Genomic DNA, 27,109 nt, shown 5'->3' on the forward strand with positions numbered 1-27,109 from the left:
TTTTAGGTGATGGATGTCTTTAAGACTAACATCCCAGAAAACACAGTTTTGTACACATTCACAATTCTGTCTGAAATTTCAAGTGCTTTGTTGTTTCCTTTAATCCTTTTTACAGGCTCAAGGTGTCCTTAAACTCAAGTTTAAGGTCTATTGTTAAGGATAATGCAGATTTGACTGTTGGTTACTTTCTTTGTTCAGAACAATAAAGTGGGAAAAGTTAGTGATAAGGCAAGGAATAGTTCTGCTTCCATTGACAAGCTGCTCCTTTTAAGGAACTCAGTTGCATCATCATCTGTTTGTAATAACTGTACATGTTGTTAAAAAAAATCTTCAGCAATAGGGTATATGTGTCTGTAGGTAGGATTTCTAACCCATTTAATATTTCACCTCTTTTAATCAACTATAACAATAATGGGAATAATGACCAAGCAACTTCAGATCAGAAACAGTAAGGGATTTTCCGCTTCTGTGTCTATGTATTCTCTTAGTTTCACTCAGTCATTTTACTGGCACAGTATCAATGGTCTCCTCTGAATGTCAATAACCTTTCTTCTGGGACTAATGATATACACTTAAACTAAATTAAAATAAGAAAGAAATTAAACACAAGATAAAAAATACTTCATAGAAAAAGGAGAACTAGGGTATCATTCCAGAATCTGAAAATAATTTACAAATGTATGAATTAATATTTTCCTAGAAATGGTGGTCTTAATTTACATAAGTGGTATCTGTCAAAGTTAATGACTATTCTAGGATAAACAAAACTCACCTGGAGTTTAGGGTCGGCTCTCAGTTAATATTTGTTCTTGTTATAAAATGCTAAATAATAATGAAATAAGGAAGAAAGCAGTATTTAGGTATTTAAGTCAATAGGGTTCAAATACATATACTATGAAGAAAGTAAGAAACACAAAATGGTTGACTGAACAATCAGGGGTTTAGCTATAGTACGTTCAGGTGTCTGAACTCACTGTCTTAGATTTACTTCATAAAATTGATCTTAAATTAGCTGGCTGCATGAGATACAAATGTATTCTCTGCTCATAGAAGACCTACGGAATGGATTATAAATTAAATAATCAAAGATTTGAGCACCAGTATAAAGGGTAGGATGCTCATAGGCAGCAAGTAGAGGTTACATTAAAGAACCAGGTGGACTTAAGAATCCATAACACATCACTTGGAATCTGAGCAGCGAATGATGAAAAACAGGCAGTACCAACCATCACACATGTCCAAGTCCAGACGCCCATTATCGCCCTCAGCTTGGCTAGCATATTCACACTTTCAATTGTGTTTTTACAACTAGAATATTCTTATCCCCCACAGCCCCCACCGAAAAAAGAGAAGGATGAAACCTAAGCACTAGGGAAAATACATTTTTTTCTCTCTTTATTGTGAATTCTAACATAACTTTTGTTAAACATAGAGCACATGAACACATGACAGTTTCCTTCATTTGTTCTCACATGGAGCTGATAGAGGAATACTTGGGAGGAATGTTTCTAAAGCCAAAGACAGCTTCTTCTTCCATTTATCTTCTAAAAATATGACAAAGCATTAGAGGAAAAAAAGTTTTTTTAAGTTGTGAGAATATCAAATATTACCCATCAATCCCTGAATCATGCTATTCAAAGTTCTTAAATCTACACTAAAAATAGAACAAAAAATGTACTCCCAATGCAGCTAAATTAACACCTATTGGATGCCTAAAATATGACTGTGGTCTGAAGACTTCCTCTACATTTATTCCACACTTCCATCGTGCACTTAAAAAATAAAAACAAAAAAAAAAACCAAAGAAATAAACCAGGCCATTGCCATGTTTACAGTTTTCTGAGCACGGGGGGGATCTGGAATCCAGTCCAATGAGGTTCACTGCCACCAGTCCCTGACAGGTGTCCATGGTACAAAGTAAACAATGGCCTTCTTGGATTCTGAAAATAACCCAATGTGCAAAGCTGACCTTAAAGTTTATGTGTCCTTGCAGCTTCAGTTCTGGTTTGTGAAAATGTGACACAGGTCCAAGGGGAGCACGGGAATAAAGAACCGATTGGAGAGAAGGACCCAGGTGAGTTGTCAGGGAAATAAGCATTTTTTTAGCAAATAAAAATCAATGCACATCCTAAAGCTCCTTTACCTTGTCACACAAATATGAGACGTTTGCATTGTTACAAAACTCTTATAATCATCTCTCATACATTTGCAATTCAATTTTACCCTCCCCAATGAACTCTACTGAAGTTTACATTTTTGTGTGTGTGGCCAACTCATACCTTAGTATTGTGACCAAAACCGTAGAATTGTTTTCTCATTATACGATGGTAGGAATAAACCAAACATACAATAGTCACTACACAAGCCCACAGACGATGGCTGGAATGGAAGTTCCTACAATGACTCACTAAAGTAATGCGTAAGTTCTATTATCAGTGTTTCATCACATTGATTTTTTTTTTTTAAACTAAAAGCTACTTAGGTAATATTTCCCTTTAGCAATTCTGCCCTCTGCAAGTTTCTTTATGATTGATTTTGCATCATTTTCAACATGAATATGTATTAGCTGCTTATGTCATTGATTTCAAACATACAGCTAAATGGTAAGAGATGAATTTTCTGGGAGCATCAGCTTTCTGTTTCTGACAGATAGAATTATACAGTTAAAATAAAACTAATTCTTTATACAGTCAAATTAATTATTTTAAATACTTTCTCATCTAATTTAAAAACTATTTTGTGTAAATAATGTTTATTTTGAAAATACTGATTTATGTTGGTATTCATATGTTTGACCTCCTGAGTGCTTATATAAACACTTTGATATTAATAAGTGTTGCTTATGTTCACAAACTGAAACCAAACACTTGATTCTGAATATAGCATTGAAAATTAAATACAGTGAATTAACGTTTAAATACAAGGGGACCCCGTAATAAGTTTCACAGATTTGCACTGACTCTTTAGAAAATAACATTTTCTATAATACAAGGTGACAAAACATATTTGATGACACATCCTGTCCTTCCCTTTGGTTTGGACGCCTTCAATGTAAATTTCATTTTGACTTGTGTTGATTCACCCTTTCGAGTGAACTTGCCTGGCATTTGCACATAATCTCATTTGCAGAAAATTATAGAGGGAAAAGAGGAAGTAGAATAGTAAACAAAAACAGCCACAAACACATTCATGCCTTTCCAGGAAGTGATCAAATATAGGGCTTGATTTTTTTGTTTTTTGTTTTTTTCTTTTTTTGTTTTTTTTGTTTTTGTTTCTTTTGTTCTTTTGTGTGTTTATATATATATATATATATATATATATTTATATAAGGGTACATCAACTCATTTAAAAAACGGAAACAGCACACTCTCCCCCATTTTCATGCCCTTGATCTTCTCTTCTTAGCACTCTGTAGTGGTCACTATCAAGTGACTAGCACACTTTTGGGTCTGGAGTGTATTCTGACGAGCAGTGAATTAAATGTTAAGACAGTTAGACCCCCACCCCCCCTTCTCAGAGTTTACACATCATGCCGTCATTAGAAGGGTAGACGTGGGGAATGAGGTGGGACAAGGAAGAGACTCAGGGCTCTGATTGGCGGGGCCCTCCTACGAACAAGTGTTCTTCTCATCTTTTTTTTTTCCCCAAATGGCAATGCTGGCATTCGTTGCACTGCTTTCTGAAGGCCCACATGGCCCTGTTGATCCCAGGCAGAACCCAAGAGAGGATCCGGTGCTCCTTGTCCCATCGGATAGATTTGTCCAAGCACCCCAAGGAAATGTTAAAAGCAAAACAAAAATCAAGGAAAGGAAATAAAAACCCATTCTAAAACTAAACTAATGGAGCAAAAAAGGGTTTTCTATCTATACAGAAGTCTCTTCTTTAAAAAAAGGTAAATATACAAATTCCAATGACATATAAGACAAAGTCAAAAAATGTAATGGTAAGAGACATGGTAAAACAGGAAGACACTGATGCTACAAAGAAATTGCAAAAAACATATGTACAAGACCCTGTTTTTCCTCGTGTTCTAGAGATTGTAATGCATGTTTTTAACAGCAGCAGTCGAGGATTTAGTTCCAGGCACTGGACTGCAGACTCCACTCAAACTCCCAGGGACGGGGTGTCCCTTGCTTTTCTGTCACCATATCACACTGGATATACTGGTCTCCCTTGGCAACAGCGGCAGGATGGCACTGTTTGTGTGGGCCTCGTCTGGATTCTGCTCCCTGCTCGATTTTGTCTGTGGCCGCTGCCCGTTGATGAGTGTCATAGGGATGTTACAATAGGTATGCTGATTTCCTATGGAGGTAAGAGGCAGGGTGCCGGTAGGAGGTACGTCGTATTCATAGCTTCGGTAGTAGTGTTTCTGACGCATTTGTGAATGGTAAGTGTTGTGAAAGGTGGATCGGAGATCTGGATGGGCAGTGGCTAGAGCTGTGGAGGTGGCCGCAGCCATGGAAATGGCCGAGACAGTCTGCAGCTCCCCAAAAGGCCCCTGCTCACTAACATCTAAAGCCTGCTCGTGTGTAATGGGTTCTATCCTCTTAAAAGGCATCTCATATTGTAAACGTTTCCAGAACTTAGAGTTCAACTTGTTGCATTTTGGTCCATGCCATTTAATAACGGTCAGGAGCTTGATGGTGTGCTTGAGGGCCTCCACCTCCTGGTAGTTCATAATTCCTCGTAGCTCACTGCATTCAATTAGTATCACTTTAATTTCTCCAGTCACAAGCATATTTCGAAGTCTGGTCTCCAGCTCAAAGATGCTCCAGCCCCTTCTGACTACATAATTGGGGGTCATGACAATAATCAGCCGCTTGCTTTGATCTACACACCTTGCCACATCTTCAATGTATGCTACAACAGAGAAAAGGGTTTATCAGAATACATAAATTGAACATTCATTCCAGAAAGCCCCAGTAGATTCTTTCACACATTAAATGAGAATTGCTGGTTGTTAGGTAAACCCTTGAGAAGATGAAAATAGCCAATGATCACTTTGAATAGAGTATGGAACTTTGCTTCTCTCAATGATAGAAATGCTTTCCCAGGTACAAATCTCTCATCTGGTTTCTTTAAATGTCAAGGCTTATAACATGAGACGCTTTATAGAATAATGGAAGTAGCTTCCTCAGGAGTATCAAAACTTATTTTTCATTTGAATAGACAATGCCATTTCTTTCTGGAGAAACTGACGGATGTAGAAGAACCAACAGTTTAAATTGTCTAAAAATGATGACGACACAGACGGACACAAGAATATGCACACTCTTAAATGAAAACATTAACTTACTTCCAGTTGGGATTAAATCTCTATCTGGTATAAACAACTTATATCCATAATGCTTTTCAAGCATATCAGGCAGTATTTCAAGAGCAAAGCGTTCCTCTTCCCCAGTCTCTTGATTCCACTGGTCAGGATCCACTTTGGTGTATGATAAGTACGCATCATAATCTTTATTATCTGTCAAGAACATTACAGAGTAAAGCTGAAGTCACTACTCTACAAAGAAAACAATAGGATATGAGAACATTCACCTCATTTCATAAATATCTCCAAATGTCCCACTTCTGGGAGACCAAAGAAAGGAGTCTTTATTAATTTTCATTAAGAATTCAATAATGCCAAGTATCACGGAATGAATTTGGGGGTATAAAGGAGTCACTTTTTTTTGTTGTTATTAAGAGAATAGGAGAAAAATGAATGAAAAGAGCAATGAAATGTTAATGTCCAACATTTTTGATGCACAGATCATAGAGAATTTTGACACCTTATAAAAGCCACATATTTGGATATTATGGTCTTGTGCTACATAATTGTACATTCACCTAATCCTTCTTTTGGCGATTTTACCTGTTGAAAAAAAAAAGAAAAAAAACTGAAACTGGCTTGACTGGCTTGAGGAACGGTTTTCAGGTTGTGTGCGTTGTGTTGATTTTCTTTTGCAGAAAAAAGAAAACAAAATTTGGAATAATTAATTTTTCTTTGGGAACTGCTTCTTGGATTTTCGGACTGAGACTATTAATAGGCTGAATTATTACAGAAAAACATACTGTTTTCCTGATCTTCATTTATCTTACATGTAAATTACTGCTAAATTATTTTTCATCATGTTAATCAGTTTGACTATAAGAATAAAAATTATAACATAAATGAATGTAACTTAGGTCTAAAATCTGATTTCTTTCCTCATTCTTCCCAATATTTACATGAGAACTCTTCAAATATTTCATGACTACTATAGTGCATTATTTTTATCTTAACATAAACATCCCCAAATTCTCATTTGTTGTTTCTTAGAATAAGAAGTCATTTATCTTCTGCATAGTCTCATTCACCAATTTCCTTTTCAGAATGTGATATCAGGATTCATAATTCACGTCAATTCTAAATACTATCAGTATGCTGAGTCTATCAATATCAATATACTTAGGTCTCTTGTGCTTCTCTGATGATTGTCATATTATTTGATTATTAGATCAAGCTGAATTGAAACATTCAAATTTCAGAACAAAACGAACTTGGCATTTGGTATAGAAAATTTAAAATCTTTGCAGTATAAAACATCAAAGATAGAGGGGCATCCATGACTTGCACTGAATGGCTTTGGGACACTCCTTTTGACTTCAAAGACACTAAAGCTCACTTCCGAAGATCCATAAGTGTGTTCATTTTAGTAGTCTGATAATCCTGAGCTACCTAGACGTCATTCTATAACTTCTTATGGAAAACTCAGAAAACTGTTTACCTCACCTAAAGTTAACACAGGCATATAAGAAACTAGCAACTCTCCTATAGGATCACTGGGGAAAAAACCCTTTAGGTATGGGAGACTTTTTTAAAGCATCTTTTAGGTAAAAAAAAAAAAGTAATCATCTCAATCATGTCATATTTTCGTATTTGGTAGTTTCTTTATTCTTTAACCAGGATATAGTTGTACACAGTATAAATAAAATTCAATTTTCACAAAAAAATAATTGTGTTTGTTATACCATATCTATGCACACATGCCAGCAGTCTACGGTGGTACCATTTTGTTGATGTAAATACTTTAGTTGAGAAAGAAATCAACGAAAATAACACATAATAAAGCTATAATACCAGTTAATATTTAATTAAAATATCCATTTATTAGATAATCACATGCCATATCTATGAGATAAAATCTTTCTTTGCAATATGGGTCAGTAGCTTCCAGTCTAGTAGAAGATGTAGACAAGTCAACAATCTATTTCCAAAGGATAAATGTGTTGCAAAGAGTAGTAGAGGGGTCATGGGCCAAAGGGAGGACTCTTTAAGCCAGACTGCAGATTGTCGAATGATTTCATGCACATACTGCTTTCTTTCTGGGAGGTTTTCTTCTTCCAGTTTTTTACAAAGTACTATAAAGTGTTGAAGTTTGCTCAAACCTGGGATGTGTAATGACTAGATCCTCATTCTTTGCCTTTTGCCTTCTGTAGGCTTAAATATTTGAAAACCAGATCAATGTGAACACCAAAAAGAACAGAGCACTTATGATTCAGAAGAGGTGTAAACAATGGCCCACCAATACTAAGTTGCAGCTGGCTAGCACTTTTGCCTACATGACACTGTTTCTGGTTCCCCTGCCTCTTCAATGGACATCTGTCTTCCAATCCATAAACAGTCATATGTCAAGATGTTTTCTGTGGCCTGTTTCACTTGTCTCTCAGTCTACTTTCCCTTAAAAATCTCCTTTCCTCCATGACATCAACAACCACTTCTATGTAGATGTCTCTCTAATTTAGATGTCCAATCTTGCCTTCTTCCTCATGAACCTGTAACCTGGACCCCTTAATTTGGATGTTCAGCACATACCTCACATTCAACATGTTCACAACAAAACAAGCTTCCCATCTCAAGCTTTGTTCTTCACATTTTATTTCACTTACATTTTAGTAACATAACAATCTCACGTCTTTAGTCTCCAAACTTCAGATGCATGTTCCACTTATCTCTTTTTATTACCAATAATCTCACAACCATTCACTGGTAAAAATCCTTTGGATTTCGTTTCCATCCTAAGTGAGGCCCTACTCTCTTCTCAACTGTTATAATTATATTTTAATGGGTCTTCTCTCTCTGTTTCCTTATTCTTCTGGCCCATTCCACACAGAATCACAAAATTTATTTTTCCAAACCTCACCACTAATTATTTTTATTGTAGCTTGAAAAATATTTATGGCTATCCATTGTCAAACAACCAGCAGCTAACTCTGCAGCTGGTTTCCTTTCAGTTTGAGTCTGATATCTTTGAGTTGGAGGTGATCTCTTTTCTCATGTATTATATATATATTATTGTGCTCACATCTTATCTTCTTTCTTTGACCACAAGGTCCTTGACTCAGATACGTGACTAGGGCTTCTGAGATGCTCAAACATATCTGTTGATTAAATGAATGAATGGCCTCTCATTTGGGTATCACATGACATATCTTACGGCTAATGTGGAGATGTTCTCAAGATTTGGGCCATTTCCTAGGAGAGATGACTTTGGTGATACATACTCCAAGCTGCATGGATTCCTCAAGTAATTACTAGGAGCTACAGGGTCAAATTTTAGTAAAGTTCCTTTGGAATAATCTTGAACTGTATTTTCTTGTGTCTCAGTTGAAAGAGCTCAGAGTCCTTGTAAACTTTTCTGAAAAAGTCGTTTTCATACAGAAGTAGGAATGGCAACAATTTGGAGGACCTGCTAAAATACAGACTGTTAGGCCCCACCTCCAGAGTTTTCAATTCAGACCATCTAGAATAGGTCATGAGAATTTGAATTTATAGCAGACTCTCAGGTATAGATACTGCTGCTGGTCCAGGGACAATACCTGAGAAACTCTGCTCTAGGACAGGGTAGAGGTACCCAAAGGTCTCAAAGGCATCAAAGAACTGCAATCAGCTGCCAGGGGATTGATCAAAGTACCACAAAACCTGCACACTGTAGCCTCAGCTCCATGATAAGTGGTCTTGATACTTGCAGGGCACGTGCTCTAAATAAAATAGCTGAAAATCCAAACTTTTATCAAAAAGGGGATAAATTCTTACCTAGACTAATATATTCAGTAACTGTATTAAGCTTAAATGAACCTCAGGAATAGGTGATGTGGTCTCAGTTAGTTTTCTATCTCTTTATGTCATCTGGATGAATTTACAACATTTAAGCTAATATCCCCCAGATAAAAAGGAGCTGTTCACATGTAGGTTATTCAGGTAATAAATAGGACTAAAAGGCCCCTTGCAAGCATCTGCAGCAGCTTCCTCCCTCAGATCAATGGGATACTTGATTGATATCTAATTCCTCTCTTTCCCCAGAGTCTGTGTCATTGCAGTATTGGGCTAGGCACTTATTTACCAACAGAAGCAAACACCTGATTTGAAAATTCTCAGATTGCAAACATCATACCAGATATCACACTAAATTCAGCAACGTTTTCGGATTCAAAATCATATGGATTCTAAGGTTTCTTCTTTTTTCTCAGTTACCAGCTGAATCTGAATCTTGAGAAATATCTCTTAGATTTTTTTTAATATCTGTAAGAACATGTATTGACTAATCTTAATGTGTATAAGAAACTGAAAAATTGAGATTTCTTTAAAATCATAGAAAAAACAAAATTATGATTTTTTTAAAGGATAGAACTGTGATCTTTTAGTCATAACAGGATAGTACAACAATATATTTCTTACTCTACATTTTATTCTCTAAATTTTATTTTCTGTAACTTAAACTCTCAACTATAATTCTACTGACTGCAGAGATAGAAAGCAGTTGATGTACACACCCTTTGTAATAATATTCGTAAGCTCTAATATAGTCATTGGTTTACTCTTTCCATGATTTTCCAGAGACTCTGACTGTAATGTCCCACAAAAAAAGAAAAATAGGAATGAAGTCAGCAAGATGGTCAAATAAGATATCCCTCACATGTATCCTCTCAGCTGCAGTACAGAGCCAGTCCTGCCCACCCAAGGACCCATCCAGTGACCAGGTAGAAGCCCTCCCAGAAACCTGGTGGGATACATACCCATGCACACACTTGATAATAGGTCCAATGAGTGAAGACCCAATTGTGGATCCTGAAGTGAACACTTGTCCAAGTGCTATACTACTGAACAAGGTACTAGAGGCATTCCTATCCACTCAGAGACCGGTCAGGATCAATGTGAACCTGTGCTCCTGATAACAAGCACGACAACCATGAACTTCACTGTAGACCCGGCAATAGACTCAAAACTGGTTCCAGCACAGAATGATTATGATTCTGGAGGTAATCCGATTGGCTTGGGGAACAGACAGGAGAAGAACTTTACCTGCTAAAGTCAGTCTGTAAACACTAGAAGAGATGTTTGCTCCTTCAAATGCACAGACACCAATGCAAGGATACATGGATCACAAAGAATCGAGAAAATATGACATCATCAAAGGAAAGTAATAAAGTGCCAGTAACCAACCCCTAAGAAATGGAGATCTACAGCTTGTCAAACAAAGAATTCAAAATAATCACCTTGAAGAAAGTCAATGAAATGAGAAATAACACAGACAGACAATTTAACAAAATCAGGAAAACAATGTATGAAAAAAATGAGGATTTTAATAAAGAAACAAAGACTGTAAAAAAGAACCAGACAGAAATTCTCAAGACAGTAACCACTTTCACTACCAAACATTAAAGAAGAATTAATGCAATCCTCAAACTCTTCCAAGGAAAAATTGAAGAGGAATGAACACTCTTAAGCTCATTTTATGAAGCCAGCATTATCCTGATACCAAATCCAAATAAGGACACTACAAGAAAACTATAAGCCAATATTCCTAATGAATTCAGATACAAAAATTCTCAACAAAATACTAGAAAACCAAATTCAACTGTACGTTAAACAGATAATATAACGTGATCAAGTGGGATTTATGGGACTTCCCTGGTGGTCCAGTGGTTAAGACTCTGAGCTTACACTGCAGGGGACATGGGTTCGATCCCTGGCCAGGGAACTAAGATTCTGCATGCCACGTGGCACGGCCAAAAAAAAAAAAAGTGGGATTTATTCCTGGGATGCAAGGATGGATCAACATATGCAAATCAATAAATGTTGCATGCCACAGTAATAGAATGAGGAATAAAAATCATATGATCCTGTCAATAGATTCAGAAAAAGGATTTAAAAAAATTGTAACTTCATTATAAATGCTCTCAACAAATTGAGCAGAGAACAAAAATACTTCATCATAATTAAGTTTATATATGACAAACCCATAGCTAATATCATACTCAACGGTGAAAAGCTGAAAGCTTTTTCTCTAATTTCAGGAATAAGATAAGGATGCCCACTATTACCACTCCTATTCAACACAGTACTGGAAGTCTTAGCTAAGGCAATTAGGCAAGAAAAAGAAATAAAAGGCACTCAACAGAAAAGGAGGAAGTAAAATTTTCTGTTTGCAGAAGATATGATCCTGTATATAGAAAAAACCTAAAGACTCCACCAAAGAAACCTGTTAGAACCACCCAACAAACTCAGAAAAGCTGCAGGATAAAAAATCAACATACAAAATTAGTTGTATTTCTATACACTAACAACAAATTATCTGATAAAGAAATAGAAAAAATGATTCCATTTAGAATAGCATCAAAAATTACGAAATACTGAGGCATAAATTTAGCCAAAGAGGTAAAAGATTTGTACACTGAAAACTATAACACACTGATGAAGAATCTGAAGAAACAAGTGGAAAGCTATCCCGTATTCATGAATCAGAATAGTTAATATTGTTAAAATGTCCATACTACCCAAAGCTATGTATAGATTCAATATAATCCCTATCAAAATTCCAACGGCAATTTTAACAGAAATATTAACAAATTCTAAAATTAATATGGAATCAAAAGAGACCCTGAATAGCCAAAGCAATATTGAGAGAGAAGAGCCCAGCTGGAGGCATCACACTTCCTGATTGCAGACTATACTACAAAGCTATAGTACTCAAAAGAGTATGGTGCTGGCATAAAAAACAGACACATAGACCAATGGAACAAAATTAAAAGCCCAGAAATAGATTCACATATATGTGGTCAACTGATATTTGACAAGGGGGCCAAGAATACTCAATATGGAAAGGATAATCTTTTTAATAAACAGTATTGGGAAACCTGGTTATCCACATGCAAAAAAATGAAGCTGAACCCCTGTTTTACACCACTCACAAATTTTAATCTAAAATGGATTAAAGACTTAAATGTAATACTTGAAACCATAAACCACTTAGAAGAAAACATAAGGAAAAACTCCTTAACATTAGTTTTGGCAACAATTCTTTGGCTATGACACAAAAAGCACAAGCAACAAAAGCAAAAATAACAAATGTGACTATATCAAACTCAAAAGCGTCTACACAGCAAAAGAAACAATCAATCAATCAATAAAAAGGCAAGTTACAGAATAAGAGAAAATATTTGTGCACCATATATTAGATAAGGGGGGGGGGTTAATTTCCAAAATATATAAGGAACTCATACAACTCAATAGCAAAAAGACATGTAGGACATACAATGGCCAAAAGGTGTATAAAAAGATGCTCAACATCACTAATCATCAAGAAATGCAAGTCAAAACCACAATGAGACCTCACCTCACATGTATTAGGGTGACTACTATCAAAAAGACAAGATAACAACTGTTGGCAAGGATGTGGAGAAAAGGGAACCCTTGTGCACTGCTGGTGGGAATGTAAATTGGTACAGCCACTATGTAAAACAGTATGGAGGTTCCTCATGAAATTAAAGATAGAAGTACCAGATGATCTAGCAATCCCACTTCTGGGTATATATTTGAAGGAAACAAAACCACTATCTCAAAGAGATATCTATACCCCAATGTTCACTGCAGCATTATTCACAAGAGCCAAGACATGGAAAGCACGTAAGCGTCCATCAATGGACGAATGGATATAGAAAATGTGTATGTGTGTGTGTATACATATATATAAAAATACATACACACATATATACACACACAGTGGAACATTATTTAGTAGAATATTATTCAGCCAAAAAAATGAAGGAAACCTTCTATTTTATTTGGATGGAACTTGAGGTCATTAAGCTTAAGTGAAACAAGTCAGACAGAGAAAGACAAATACTGCATGATCTCACTTACACTGTGGAACTGAAAAGGCTGAATTCATAGAAACGGAGAGTAGAATGGTGGTTGTCAAGGTTTGGGGGCAGGGGAAAGGGGGAGATGTTGGTCAAAGTAAATAAACTTCCACTTATAAGAAAAATAATTTCTAGGGATACATATACAGCTTGGTGAATATGGTTAACAACACTGTATTATATACTTGAGTTTTGCAGAGAGTAGATCTTAAATGTTCTCACTACAAAAAGAAATAGTTATGTGAAGTGATGGATACATTAAGTAACATTGTTGTGGCAATCATTTCACAATGCATATGTTTATCAAATTGCCACACTGTATATCTTAAACTTACACAATGTAATATGTCAATTATATCTCAATAAAGCTGGGGGGGGGGAAGAAAAACAAACAAACCAAAAACACCAAATCCAATAAATTAATTAGTAGCTTTGTTACTTTAAGTAAAACAACTAGTCCAGCAGAATTTTCTCTGTCAATTTACCGAATGAAGTACTCTCTTATAAAAAGATATATTTGAGGGGAAAAAAGTTTAGACTCTGGAGAGTTAAGAAATAAAAATATGAATTTAAAATATTATTAAGAATTCTTGAGAGAAGGAAAATACTGAATTGTGTATCAGGAATAAAAACAGTAGTTGGAAAAATGATAAATATTTTTCTCCTTGACATATGAGAGGATATTAGTCAATTCTGTTTAGAAGGATTGAGAAGCCAAAGGATCCATGGATTTTTTAGAACAATAGAGCTTTTAAGAAAATGTAGACTGAAGACTCCTTTATCAACATGAAGGTGGTGGCTATATTGGATGTGGGCTAGGAAAGACATTTACTGACAATATAAATGGCTTGGGATTGACATTCAGGTCTTTGGGAGTTTTTAACCTTTAAACACCTATTGAATAGTTGTCAGATGTTATTGGCAGGTGGCTACTTCTTATTTTAAATTTATTTTCAAATATTTATAAGTCACATATGTGAAACTGACTAGAGACAGAGCCCATTATTCAGCAAATGGATTACCAAAATGAGACCAGGGCAGGGAGCAATGATGAATTATGCATTTCATTTTAAAAGTCAATTTTCTATGTCTGCATGTAGTATATTAGCACAGAATTATGTGATCATTAAAAACTAGCACTGATATAATTTCAGTAAATAAGAGTTTAAAAAAATTGTCATTTATTTTTTGTTTTCACATTTGCCTTCATATGCTTTCTTATACTTCCAACTAATAATTTTTCAATTAAAAACTCTGCAGAAATAGACGTTATATTTTTGAATAAATAACATTAAGCATATATTAATATTATCATTTTGTGATTACTGAATATCATTGTTTTAATAAATTTCACTTTTCATGTCAATTCAGCAACGGCAGCATCTGACAATTATATTCTTAAATAAAGCTTCTTGGCACTTCCTAGGTGGTGCAGTGGTTGGGAATCTGCCTGCCAATGCAGGGGACATGGGTTCGAGCCCTGCTCCAGGAGGATACCACATGCCGTGGAGCAACTGGGCCCGTGCGCCACAACTATTGAGCCTGCACTTTAGAGCCTGTGAGCCACAACTATTGAGCCCGTGTGCTGCAACTGCTGAAGCCCACGCACGTGGAGCCTATGCTCCACAACGGGAGAAGCCACCACAATGAGGAGCCTGAGCACCACAACAAAGAGTAGCCCCCGCTCGCTGCAACTAGAGAAAGCCTGTGTGCAGCAACAAAGACCCAACACAGCCAATAAATAAATAAATTAATTAATTAATTAAAAAAGACAATCTTATTATAAAATAAAGCTGCTGGACATCCCTGGTGGCGCAGTGGTTAAGAATCCGCCTGCCAAGGCAGGGGACATGGGTTTGAGCCCTGCTCCAGAAAGATACCACATGCTGTGGAGCAACTAAGCCTGTGTGCCGCAACTACTGAGCCTGTGCTCTAGAGCCTGTGAGCCACAATTACTGAGCCTGGGTGCCTAGAGCCCGAGCTCCACAACAAAAGAGGCCACTGCAATGAGAAGCCTATGCACTGCAACGAAGAGTAGCCCCTGCTCGCCGCAACTAGAGAAAGTCTGCATGCAGCAATGAAGACCCAATGCAGCCAAAAATAAAATGAATAAATTACAAATAAATAAATGAATTAATGAAAGCTGCCTGAGTTTTACAATTTGAAAATTTGACAGTATTGTTCTAGTTTACATGTTTTATTACTTGGTACTTTTCTGGACTATTTGAATCCATAGGACCTCAAATACTGAAATGTGTCACTAATTAAAACAAGTATGGGGACTTCCTTGGTGGTCCAGTGGTAAAGAATCCGCCTTCCAATGCCGGGGACGTGGGTTCAATCCCTGGTCAGGGAACTAAGATCCCAGATGCCATGGGGCAACTAAGCCCATACACCAAAACTACAGAGCTCATGTGCCTTAACTGGAGAGCCTGTGTGCCGCAACTACAGAGCGCACGCACTCTGGAACCTGTGCACCACAACTGTAGATTCCAGACGCCCTGGAGCCTGTGTGCCACAGCTAGAGAAGAGAAAGTCTTCACACCACAACTAGAGAGAAGCCTGCGTGCAGCAATGAAGAGCCCATGCACTGCAATGAAAGATCCTGCATGCCTCAACGAAGATCTCATGTGCTGCAACTAAGACCTGATGCAACCAAAAAATAAATACATAAATAAATAAAAACCATGTATGGTGGAACTTCCTAGGTGGCGCAGTGATTAAGAATCTGCCTGCCAATGAAGGGGACAAGGGTTCGATCCCTCCTCCAGGAAGATCCCACATGCCACAGAGCAACTAAGCCCCTGTGCCACAACTATTGAGCCTCCGCTCTAGAGCCCATGAGCCACAACTATTGAGCCTGTGTGCTGCAACTACTGAAGCCCACATGCCTAGAGCCCGTGCTCCACCAGAGAAGCCACCGCAATAAGGAGCCCTCGCACCACAATGAAGAGTAGCCCCCACTCACCGCAACTAGAGAAAGCCCATGTGCAGCAATGAAGACCCAATGCAGCCAATAAATAGTTAATTAAAAAAAAAACCAAAAACATGTATGGTGTGATGTAGTGAAGAAAAAAAAACAAACAACAAAACAAACAGCAGCTGAGCTCCAATCCTGACTGCCACTAATTTTTATTTTACTCATTTGAGACTTCATTTCCTGATCTGTAAAATAGCAGCTCCCTAAAGAATATGTCTAGGATTCAATGAGTCCCCACCATATAGTAAAATTCTTGGCTCAAAGGAGGCATTCAGTAGATATTAGTTTCCTTCCCTTGCATCCTTAATAGGACAGTGGGCAGCATAGATGGTAGAAGTCTTAATTAAGAGGGTAAGAGTTAGCAGAGTGCTATGGGGAGCACGAGATTTGGAGTAAGAAGGCTTGATTCCTACTACTTAACAGCTTACAACTTTGGGCAAGTTGTACACCAAAATCAATGATGGGTTTCTCCTTCTGGAACTCAAAAGCACATTCGAGATTGTTCACGTATAGGCAAATTATCTAATCATCACCACCAAAAAATACCCCCAAACAAACAAAAAACCTGATAGTATTTCTAAATGATTTTACAGAAGCACTGTGTTTCACTGACAGACATGAGGACAATAATTCCTGAAACTATTAACAGTAACCTTATAATTGAAGAAGAAAGAAAAATAAATTCTATAACCTAAGACTGCATATATACCAATTTATTTCATATGCTTGAAATGGAACAGCTCTTTACATTTTCCAGGGTCAGCGGGTGGAGATTACAAAAGATTGCTCTAACACATTTTGTCCAATACGTGTAATAGCTCCCAAAATAGAAATAGGAGAGATTTCTTTCTTCATCTTTTAAATAAACTAGTGATTATAGTGTTCTTATAAGCTTGCCCTGCCATCATTATGAATAAGCACATCCCTCAAACCCCATACGCAGGGAATAAAAACGAAAACAAAACAGTTTGCACTCCGAGAAAAACAAACACAAAGTAGACTCACACTGTCTAGCACTAGATCCTCCCCCCATAAGTTACTCCCTAATGAACACTTATGGAGTACCTAACCGACATCTATCAATATAATCATCAATGTAAGAGAGCTACTGTTTGCTGTCTTCTTTTGTTAATAGGCTACCCATAACATCATAACCTTGCTTTCTTTAAATATTTGTTGTATTTTTATTTGTAGAGCCAATTCTAAAATCTAGACAACCTTGCAAAACTTTGGAATAATTCTTTTCTTCATGACTTTGTCTCTGACCCTTCTGTTCCCAAAAGTAAATAAATGTGATAAGGAATCTTGAATTCATAATGCTCTACAAGCTGTAAGTATTCACTAGTAAGTACTCATTACTCAAAGTGAAAAGGCCTACAAAAATGATGTGTCTGAAGTGCCATTTCAGTAAAGATGGAGGAGAAAATAACTAGACCTTGGGATTATGTGGAGAATCTTTGTACATTAGGGGGAAATATGAACTGTATATGAGAGAGAGAAAGAGAAGGGAGGGAGAAGAGATAGGAAGGAAGGAAGGAAGCCTGTATACCTGTATACAAGCATTTATACAAAAGTGGAAGTGAAACCTCAGTCACAGGCATGGAGGGGCAAAGGAGTCTGATGTTGTTGTGATAGCTGTATTTTCTTTGTAATCATTTCAGCAAAGATAGTGGCATATTATGTTAGTGTATGTTTCGCTCTAGAGACACTAGGTTGCCTTTATGAGGATGGTCAGCTAGCATTTAATTAGAATAAGGCAACACTCTAGAGCTACTACAAACACTTCAACTATTTTTATTTCTGATCCAAAGTAGATGCTTCATTAATTAGCACAATGGATGTTAGAAATCAAATTTCCTTGCTAAAATTAGTAGCTTTTTACTAAGTATAGTAGATATTGGAAATGGACCCTCTATGTTGAAATCAGTCCTATTCAAGACATACACAAAGGAAATCATAAACAAAACAAAAAGACAACCTACAGAATGGGAGAAAATATTTGCAAATGATGCAACTGACAAGGGATTAATTTCTTAAATATCCATAGAGCTCAATATCCAAAAAAAAAAAAAAAAAGAAAAAGACAAACAACCCAATCAAAAAATGGGCAGAAGATCTAAATAGACATTTCTCCAAAGAAGACATACAGATGGACAACAGGCACATGAAAAAATGCTCAACATCGTTAATTATTAGAGAAATGCAAACCAAAGCTACAATGAGGCACTACCTCACACCAGTCAGAATGGCCATCATTAAAAAAATCTACAAGAAATAAATGCTAGAGAGGGTGTGGAGAAAAAGGAACCCTCCTGCACTGTTGATGGGAATGCAGGACAGCTACTATGGAGAACAGTATGGAGGTTCCTTATAAAACTCAAAATAGAGCTACCATATGATCCAGCAATCCTACTCCCGGGCATATATCCAGAGAAAATTCTAATTCGAAAAGATACATACACCCCAATGATCATAGCAGCACTATTTACAATAGACAAGATATAGAAGTAACCTAAATGTCCACTGACAGATAAATGGGTAAGGAAGATGTGGTACATATATACAATGGAATATTACTCAGCCATAAAAAGGAATGAAATAAAGCCATTTGCAGCAACATGGATGAACCCACAGATTATCATACTAAATGAAATAAGTCAAAGACAAATATCCTATGATATTGCTTATATGTGAAATCTAAAAAAAAAGATACAAATGAGTTTGTTTACAAAACAGAAAGAGACTCACAGGTGTAGAAAACAAACTTATGGTTACCAAAGGGGAAAGGGGGGGAGGGATAAATTAGGAGTTTGGGATTAACATACACACACTACTGTATATAACATAGATAACTAATAAGAACCTACTGTATAGCACAGGGAATTATACTCATTTTGTAATAACCTATAAGAGAAAAGAATGTGAAAAAGAATCTATATCTACATCTATCTATCTATCTATAAAACTGAATCACTTTGCTGTACACCTGAAACTAACACAACACTGTAAATCAACTATACTCCAATAGAAAAAAAAGACACATGGATAACTTAACATCCTTTAGAGACACATCCCACCCCTCAAGTATCTAGTGGGGCCAGTGGCCTGCCTCCTTAGGGAAACTGTCCAGGCTTGATTCCAAATGGTCCTGTGTCGTGATGAAGAATATTCTTTTTTTTTTCATAAATCCAAATTTATTTCAGAAAGAATTTAAAAAGTTATATGTAATAGAAAAGACAGTAAATATTAAAGAAATTTCTGAAAAAATATACATTTAAACATCTCGAATCAGAAGAGCCTACAATGCTGTTTTTGTGTCTGCATGTTACCTTTTAGTTCTTCTCTATGTGGAGACATAGCTATCTACACAACTGATGATCACAGTATACGGCTCTTTCTGTATACTGCTTTTCATTTAATGCCATGACATTTTTTTGTATCACTACCCAGTTCATGAAGAATATTCTTAGATGTCATTAGATGGTTAGCCTAATCCTGCTACTGGAATTGTCACATTTGTCTCAGGGGCAAGGTTATTTGGGAACTCACACATACACACACACACACATACACACACACTCTCATGTGACACAGGGTTGGAACTTCTTCAAGTTTATAGGATAGGTTAAATGCTTGTTTATTAATAAATTTCCATGCAGCAAATTTTCTTTCACTCTTTTATGGACTCAAGGTGGTAGAGGAGTAATTAAGCTTCTCCTACCCCTAACCATTATAGTTACCTCATTTACCCAAAGGGATCCAAGAATTATGGGCAACTGCATTGTCTTGCGTCCATTCTCAACAGCTGTGTTTGTCCAAAGACCAGCATCTCATTCTAACTGGAACGATGCATGATCAGATTCCATGGGGGTGGCAAGGCTCTAAATATAAGTTGGGTGACTCTGTTACAGCAGTTGCTTTCTGAGCTAAGAAAGCTTTCTGCTCTGGCAGGCAACACAGAGGCATGCTCTTTTTTCCCCCCAAAGAATCACAGTAAACTTCTACTTAGAGAAGTCTGGCTGAGTGTGGAGGATCAAACGGAGGGGAAGGGAATGAAGGCTAAGAAGGTGGTGTAGGAGGCTTGCACAAGGCATTTGCAATGAAGAGTGAAGGGAAAGTCTATTTTCAAGAGGTACAATTAACTGACCATGATAACTAATTGGAAATGGCAGATGAGGAGGAAGTGAAGCAAATGAGGTAGAGGATGATACAAATAATTGAGGTGTAAAATGGAGGGTGATAAGGAATGATTGGGGGGGGGGGTGGGTGACTCAAAAGCTGGGGTTGGGGACCTATCATAGTGGAAAAAACCCACTGGTTACTAGAAAAAAAATGATAATAAAACAAGAGAACAGGGAGAAGGACATTGAGATTTAGGAGTCATTTGTATATAAATGCAGTGTGTTGACAGGGTTGTACATGTGATCCAAAAAGGTGGTGCTGCAGAATTAGAAGAGCAGTGCTAAAGCCTGAGTCTAGGGGAAACAGTGAAATGTAAGGTTGTGCAGAGGGGTACAAGCAGTGGTGTGAACAAATCAAGTGAGTGAGCATCAATATGTTCCATCTTGGAAAAATAGAATCCTTCTGATACAGGACTGATACAGTCAGGTAATGCCTATTGCAATGACTTGAAAGGAACTGACTGAACGTGTCCAGATGCCAAGTAGTCCATCTCCTAGTCTGATACAGTGATGGAGATTTGGGGGATTTGGAGTCATTTAGACCTGGGTTTGAATTCTATCTTCCTCGTGATATAATTCTCTGCATATTAATAAAATAGTCAATACCGCACTTACCATTTAATACATATTCAACAAATGGTCAATGAATCTGTTATGATCAATCACCATAGTGCTGACATTACTTCAAAATGTGAGCTGAACTTTCTTTCCCTTTTCCTCTTCTTCCTCACACTCTTTGCCTTTCCTTCCAAGAGCACTTTACTTACTCCCCTTTCAGGGGAAGTAACATGGTAGCCAAGAAAAAAGATGACTGATCAAGTTTGACTTTCAACTGCAGATTTTGAAGCCAAGTCAAGAATATGAAAAGTTCGGGGTGTCTTAATTATCTCTTCTTTGGAAAAAGAAAGGACTTGTGGGAGAGCTAGGAAGGAGGGGGATTTAATGATGTCAGAAAAACTTTCAACACTGAAAGAGTAGATATTTATTCAACCATAACAGCATGTGTAGAAGGATGTAAGGGGATGCAACTAAGGTTTAGAGGCATCTAAACTCTTCAGAATCTTCTACCATTCAGAATATGAAAAAAAATCATACTGGAAATTGATAGTCTGGGTGAAATCATTCATATCGCTCAGAACACAAAATATGTTCAAAATAAAGTAAGACTTGTTTAGGCAATCTGCTTTTTCAAATATCTTCTACTATGCTAATTGTGCAAGCAACAGCGGACCTTTAGGTTATATAGAACATACCAAATTTTTAAAAGGCTAAAATTAATAGGGGCTCAGTGTTCAATAAAATAAAGGCTTTGGAAATGGACCTATATTCAAATCCCATCTTGGCCACTTACAATAATACTAGTGTTATCTTCTTTAGTAAATTATTTAACCTCTGAAAGCCTCAGTTGCTTTATCAGTAAAACGGAGATTATAATACTGACCCTAGATTTTTTTTTTGAGGCTTAGCAAAAATGATTTTAAGAATGCTTAGCACTCTGCTTGATTCTCATTCAACAATGCCTCTGACCCTGGCATTTTTCTCAGATCTCTTTGAAGCAGTAGCAAGAAATTTAATAATTTGTGTGAACAGGCAAGAAAGTTAAACACAAAGAATAAACAGGCTAATCAGTACTTTAAAATGAAAAATAAACAAAAACAACCAACAGCCTTGCTGTAGCACAGACTTCACCCTAATGGGAAGGGGAGAAGGTTAAAAGGAGCGGGGTGTTAGGGATGCGGAATAAACTGCTCCTCTTCACAAGCCTGACAATCTACAGCTCTACCTGTGATTTATTTCAGAGGCCCCTGGAAATGTGGTAACATGGGCAATGACTTCATTTTCCTTCATACCAATTAGTGAAAAATGTATAGTCAATAAAAAAAGATTATAAAAATGATCAAGAAAGCTTGACCTCTGTACTATTTATTGTTACTTCACATATGCTTCCTATATTGCAAGTCTATCTTATATATGAATCACTTTCAAATGACCAAAAAAGGAAAAAAAAACTGTAGTCCTCTAACAGGCAGTTTACAGAGCTCAATGTTAAGGACTCCAAATTCATCTTAGATTGTACACATATTCATGACTGACCAGAGGCAAATAATAACTATGATTTCTACAAAATCAATATTTACTTATCCAATTTGAGTAAAAGTATTAGATTTGTTATGATGAAAACAATGTGCTAGTACACTTTCCTATCTGTCAGTCCCCACTTGGAATAAAAATTAGCCTGCCTAAATACAGCTAAATAAACAGGATTGAAAAGACTGCTGGATGAATTCTAAAATATTCAGTACTGTTTATTATAACTGATCAGTCTAAGCAAGGAACAAACTGAGATTCACTTCAAACTACTGGGCCAGTGAACACAATTAAAAGGGACACTCCTTACCTATATAGAAGTAAAGCTGGACTTTCAGTACTGATTACAAGGTGAGAGAAAATGAACACTATGATAACACTGTAATCAGCGTTTGTAATTCGCAAGTGCTATTTGGAATACCATTGTAAAAAGGATAGGTGTTGCTTTACAATTTTCAGAGGAAAATACCTATCGGCTCCAAAGCCTCACACATATAGTTCCATATAAAAGATGAATTTACAAACTGAACATTGAAAGAGTGGAAGAGCTGCTGCAAATGGTTATTCAGGTAACTTTTCTTTGCCTCAATAAAACAAAAGCAGGAAACAAATAAGAATATTCAGAAAGAACATTAAAAGAGGGAACTCATCTTACCTCCATCCAGCTCCTCAGCCCCAAAATGATTCCTGTAGAAGAGCATGATTTCTATCTTGTAACACTTGTAGATGGTCACCAAACAAACAAGCAGCAGAAGGATAGCACCAAGTCCTCCAGCAAGTTCAACTGTATACATCAGCTCTAGAAAAAAAAATTACAGGAGGGAATTATACCATATTCACATACAAAATCATAAATTCAACATGATTTCACAGTTTTGTGGATGAGATCAGATGTGGGTAATGGGTTAACACAACCCCTTCCCTTTCTGCATGAGAATTTGACTTTTGATAACTTTCTAGCTGTTTCCTTGGTAACCAGATAAGATGGTATGTGGTAACTGTGTTGCTAAGCAACATTGCTTATGGTAAAAATGAACTATATTGGTAGACTGCACTTGGACTGAGAGAATTATAAATATCTGATGGGAAACTATAATCTTGGGCTTGCTGGAGTGCAAGTAACTCACATATAAACCTATCCCTTGTGGGAATCCTGAAAGCTATGCTTATGGAGTTGATAAAAAAAAAAAGAAATATTGGTTCCTGTGGATATGAAGCTTTTAAGCCAGGATGGTTTCTGAACTCATCCAATATGAATCTTGATCCTTCCCACATGAGCTGTCACCTGGGGGTTGAGGCTGAGGAGAGATGAGGGGTCAAACAGCACAGTTCCTGAAGGGCAGTGTGGACTGTTGCATAGCGTGTTGGGTGGACCACCTAATGACTACTGTCTGCCGGCTCCTGCCAGAAGCAATAACACTTGCCCTGTATCTTTCTGAATAGAGTGGTGCCAGTGTGGCTGACCACAGTCTTGGAGGCTGAGTGCAAACGTGGGCTTAAGAAGTAGGCTTCTCTAGTGGATGTTACACAGACTATGTTGGTAGTGTTTTTCTTTCACTAAAGCTACTTAAAATATTTTTTTTCTTATCCTTTCTTTCTGCTTTTACTTGGTATGCTACTACATTCTAGCCAAAAGAGTAATTTTCTTGCCACTCACTGTATACAAGTTCTCTTATTCCTATTGAATGTCTATATGACATAAAAAATGATCAGAAAATTTAAGGGATAAAATATTCACTTCTTTTTTCTCCTTTGGAGCTCATGAACACTGTAACAAATTCAAAGATACTGGTATTTAAACATTAACCCAGGAGGCACAGATTTTGAAACTCACTTTAACTAACTGCCTGCGTATGCGTGTTGAACTTGATCATCATAATCCAAATGTCACTAACAAGTAGCCATTGTTCCCTGCAGTTGAGAACTACCTTGAAAAGTACTAGTTTCCTTAATTACCATTAAAGATAAATATTCCTGTAATTATGGCTCTAAAATAATGGTATTTTTGATCCTATAATTTACAGTCCACTAATGGGTTATCTAATTTTGTAACACCGTCAGTGTAGTCTTAGACTGAGAACTTTAAAATAATCTATGGTTTTGCAGTGACAACTACTCTTGGGTTATAAGATCACTCCTGAGACCTTACAAATGGGGTGAAATCATCATGGGTGCAATGCAGTATCAGTGATAAATAATCTGAAAAGTATGGCCATCATTTTCTCACAAGGACATGTTTGTGTGTGTGTGTGTGTGTGTGTGTGTTTGCATGTGATGTCACTTGTCCTGTGATGATTACAGAAAAAAAAAAACCTCAGCCATATTTCTCCTTATCTAGTCCTTCATTTCTAATTCAACAGTTTAATAAAAAATATATATAACTACTGCTTAATCAAGTGTATTTTTCTGCTCTTATTAAAATTAAATAGGACAGAAAAAAACTTATAAAAAGTGATTGGAATTAATGGATTTAAGAAAGAAAAAATAAAGTGAGTTATTAAATCTCTCAGAGTCTAGGTAAGTTAATATGAAGTATGAAATACTAAAAAGTACCTCAAGAAAATTTATATAGTTTGTATTTTTAAATATCAGACAGCTTTATCTGCTGAATCTTGTGAGGGACTACACAAGATAGTACCACAAATGTACCAGGAATGAAATACAAAACACTCTTCAGTATAATGTTTTCCCACTACTATGTGAACAGAAAGCATTAGTGGGTAGATAATTCTGTGGGGTACATTGAGTCTTGTTCTCTCAGGATATCAGTTAAACTCCACCACACATAGAAGCCTGTATAAAACTCTAACTTATGACCATAGGCTAATTTATATACCAGAAAACGTCTGATTTAAATTACACTGGATACGGACTTTCCAGGTGGTGCAGTGGTTAAGAATCTGCCTGCCAATACAGGAGACACGGGTTTGATCCCTGGTCTGGGAAGATCCCACATGCTGGGGAGCAAGTAAGCCTGTGCGCCACAACTACTGAGCCTGCGCTGTAGAGTCCGTGAGCCACAACTATTGAGCCCACATGCCACAACTACTGAAGCCCACATGCTCTAGGGCCTGTGCTCCACAACAAGAGAAGCCACCACAATGAGAAGCCTGTGCACCACAGCAGAGTAGCCCTGGCTTGCCACAACTAGAGAAAGCCTGTGTGCAGCAATGAAGACACAAGGCAGCAAAAAACAGATTAAAATTTTTTTAAAATTAAATTAAATTAAAATAAAAAAATAAAGGGAGTTAATAATTGATCACTCACACGTTAAATTATATTGGATATAATGGGAGAGATAAGCATTTGGACTATGGCTTCTTTTTTTTTTTAATATTTATTTATTTAGCTGCATTAGGTCTTCATTGCTGCCCACGGGGCTTTCTCTAATTGCAGCAAGCAGGGGCTACTCTTTGTTGCAGTGCGCGGGTTTCTCACTGCAGTGGCTTCTCTGGTTGTGGAGCACGGGCTCTAGGTGTGCAGGCTTCAGTAGTTGTGGCACATGGGCTCAGTAGTTGTGGTGCATGGGCTTAGTTGCTCCACAGCATGTGAGATCTTCCCGGACCAGGGCTCAAACCTGTGTCCCCTGCACTGGCAGGCGGATTCTTAACCACTGCACCACCAGGGAAGCCCTCAGGCATAGTTTTTGATTGTTCCAAAAGCTATTCAACAAGGTATGTGTGTGTAAGGTATGCCAGACGCCCAGGCCCTGTGCCATGGCTCCAGAATCAAAGGATGTGCTTCGGGGCACCATGAAAGAACCATTCCTTGCCTGGGCACTTATCTACAGCAAAGCAGCTGTCCTGACTCCCAGCTTTCCTTACAGCTTCTTCCCACATAGCCCTTGGGTTAGAACTTATAATGGCTTTTTTTAAAAAAAAGACCAAATCTTTAAATAATTGAAGTACAGTTAATGTAAGATAAAGCATATAGATCTTAAGTGTTTAGCTCAATGAGTTTTCACAAATGTATGTATCAATACTTATGTCTACACCTGAAAAGAGAGGTTTTTTTTGTTTTTTGTTTTTGTTCTTCTTTTACCTCAGAATGTTCCCTCTTGCCCCTTTCCAATAAAATTTCCCATCACTCATCCACAAAGTACCCATTTTGTGATTTCTATCACTGAGGTTTATTTTGGCCTGCTCTTGGACTTCATTTAAATAGAATTATACAGAAGGTATTACTCTGTGTCTGATTTTCTTCACCTAACATACTTTTGTGAGATTCCTGCATGTTGCAATAGTTCATTCTTTTTACTGCTGAGTATATTGTATCACATGGACACACAACAGTTTGTTCATTATATCCTGTTAACGAACATTGGAACATTTGGGTTGTTTCCAGCTGTGGTTACTATGAATAAGACTACTCCGAACATTCTTGTACAAGTCCACGAGCCACAACTATTGAGCTCACATACCACAACTACTGAAGCCTGCGTGCCTAGAGCCTGTGCTCTGTAACAAGAGAAGCCCCACCATGAGAAGCCCGTGCACCACAATGAAGAGTAGTCCCTACTCGCCACAACTAGAGAAAGCCCGCACAACAAAGACCCAACACAGCCAAAATAAACAAAATAAGATAAAAAGAAATATTTTTAAAAATCTTAAAAAAAAAAAAAACTATACCTGAAATATAATTATATTAATCCAGTAAACAGAATTCTCATTTTCTTCAGATGGTATTTATAACA

At 37.0% G+C, this 27,109-nt stretch overlaps 1 protein-coding gene across 1 annotated transcript in view; it reads right to left on the reverse strand.

Annotated features, from left to right (window-relative positions):
• Nucleotides 1–4,141: 4,141 nt before the first annotated feature.
• The window catches only part of IL1RAPL1 (interleukin 1 receptor accessory protein like 1), a 626,403-nt gene continuing 603,435 nt past the window's right edge, over nucleotides 4,142–27,109 (reverse strand). Inside the window, exons 9-11 of the mRNA XM_057717680.1 lie at nucleotides 23,072–23,215; nucleotides 5,297–5,467; nucleotides 4,142–4,860 (exon numbers count right to left, since the gene is read on the reverse strand). Of these exons, the coding sequence (XP_057573663.1) occupies nucleotides 4,142–4,860; nucleotides 5,297–5,467; nucleotides 23,072–23,215 (1,034 nt within the window). The remainder of the gene's footprint in view (nucleotides 4,861–5,296; nucleotides 5,468–23,071; nucleotides 23,216–27,109) is intronic.

Source organism: Hippopotamus amphibius, chromosome X (assembly GCF_030028045.1).
Source record: "Hippopotamus amphibius kiboko isolate mHipAmp2 chromosome X, mHipAmp2.hap2, whole genome shotgun sequence".
Taxonomy (NCBI): domain Eukaryota; kingdom Metazoa; phylum Chordata; class Mammalia; order Artiodactyla; family Hippopotamidae; genus Hippopotamus; species Hippopotamus amphibius.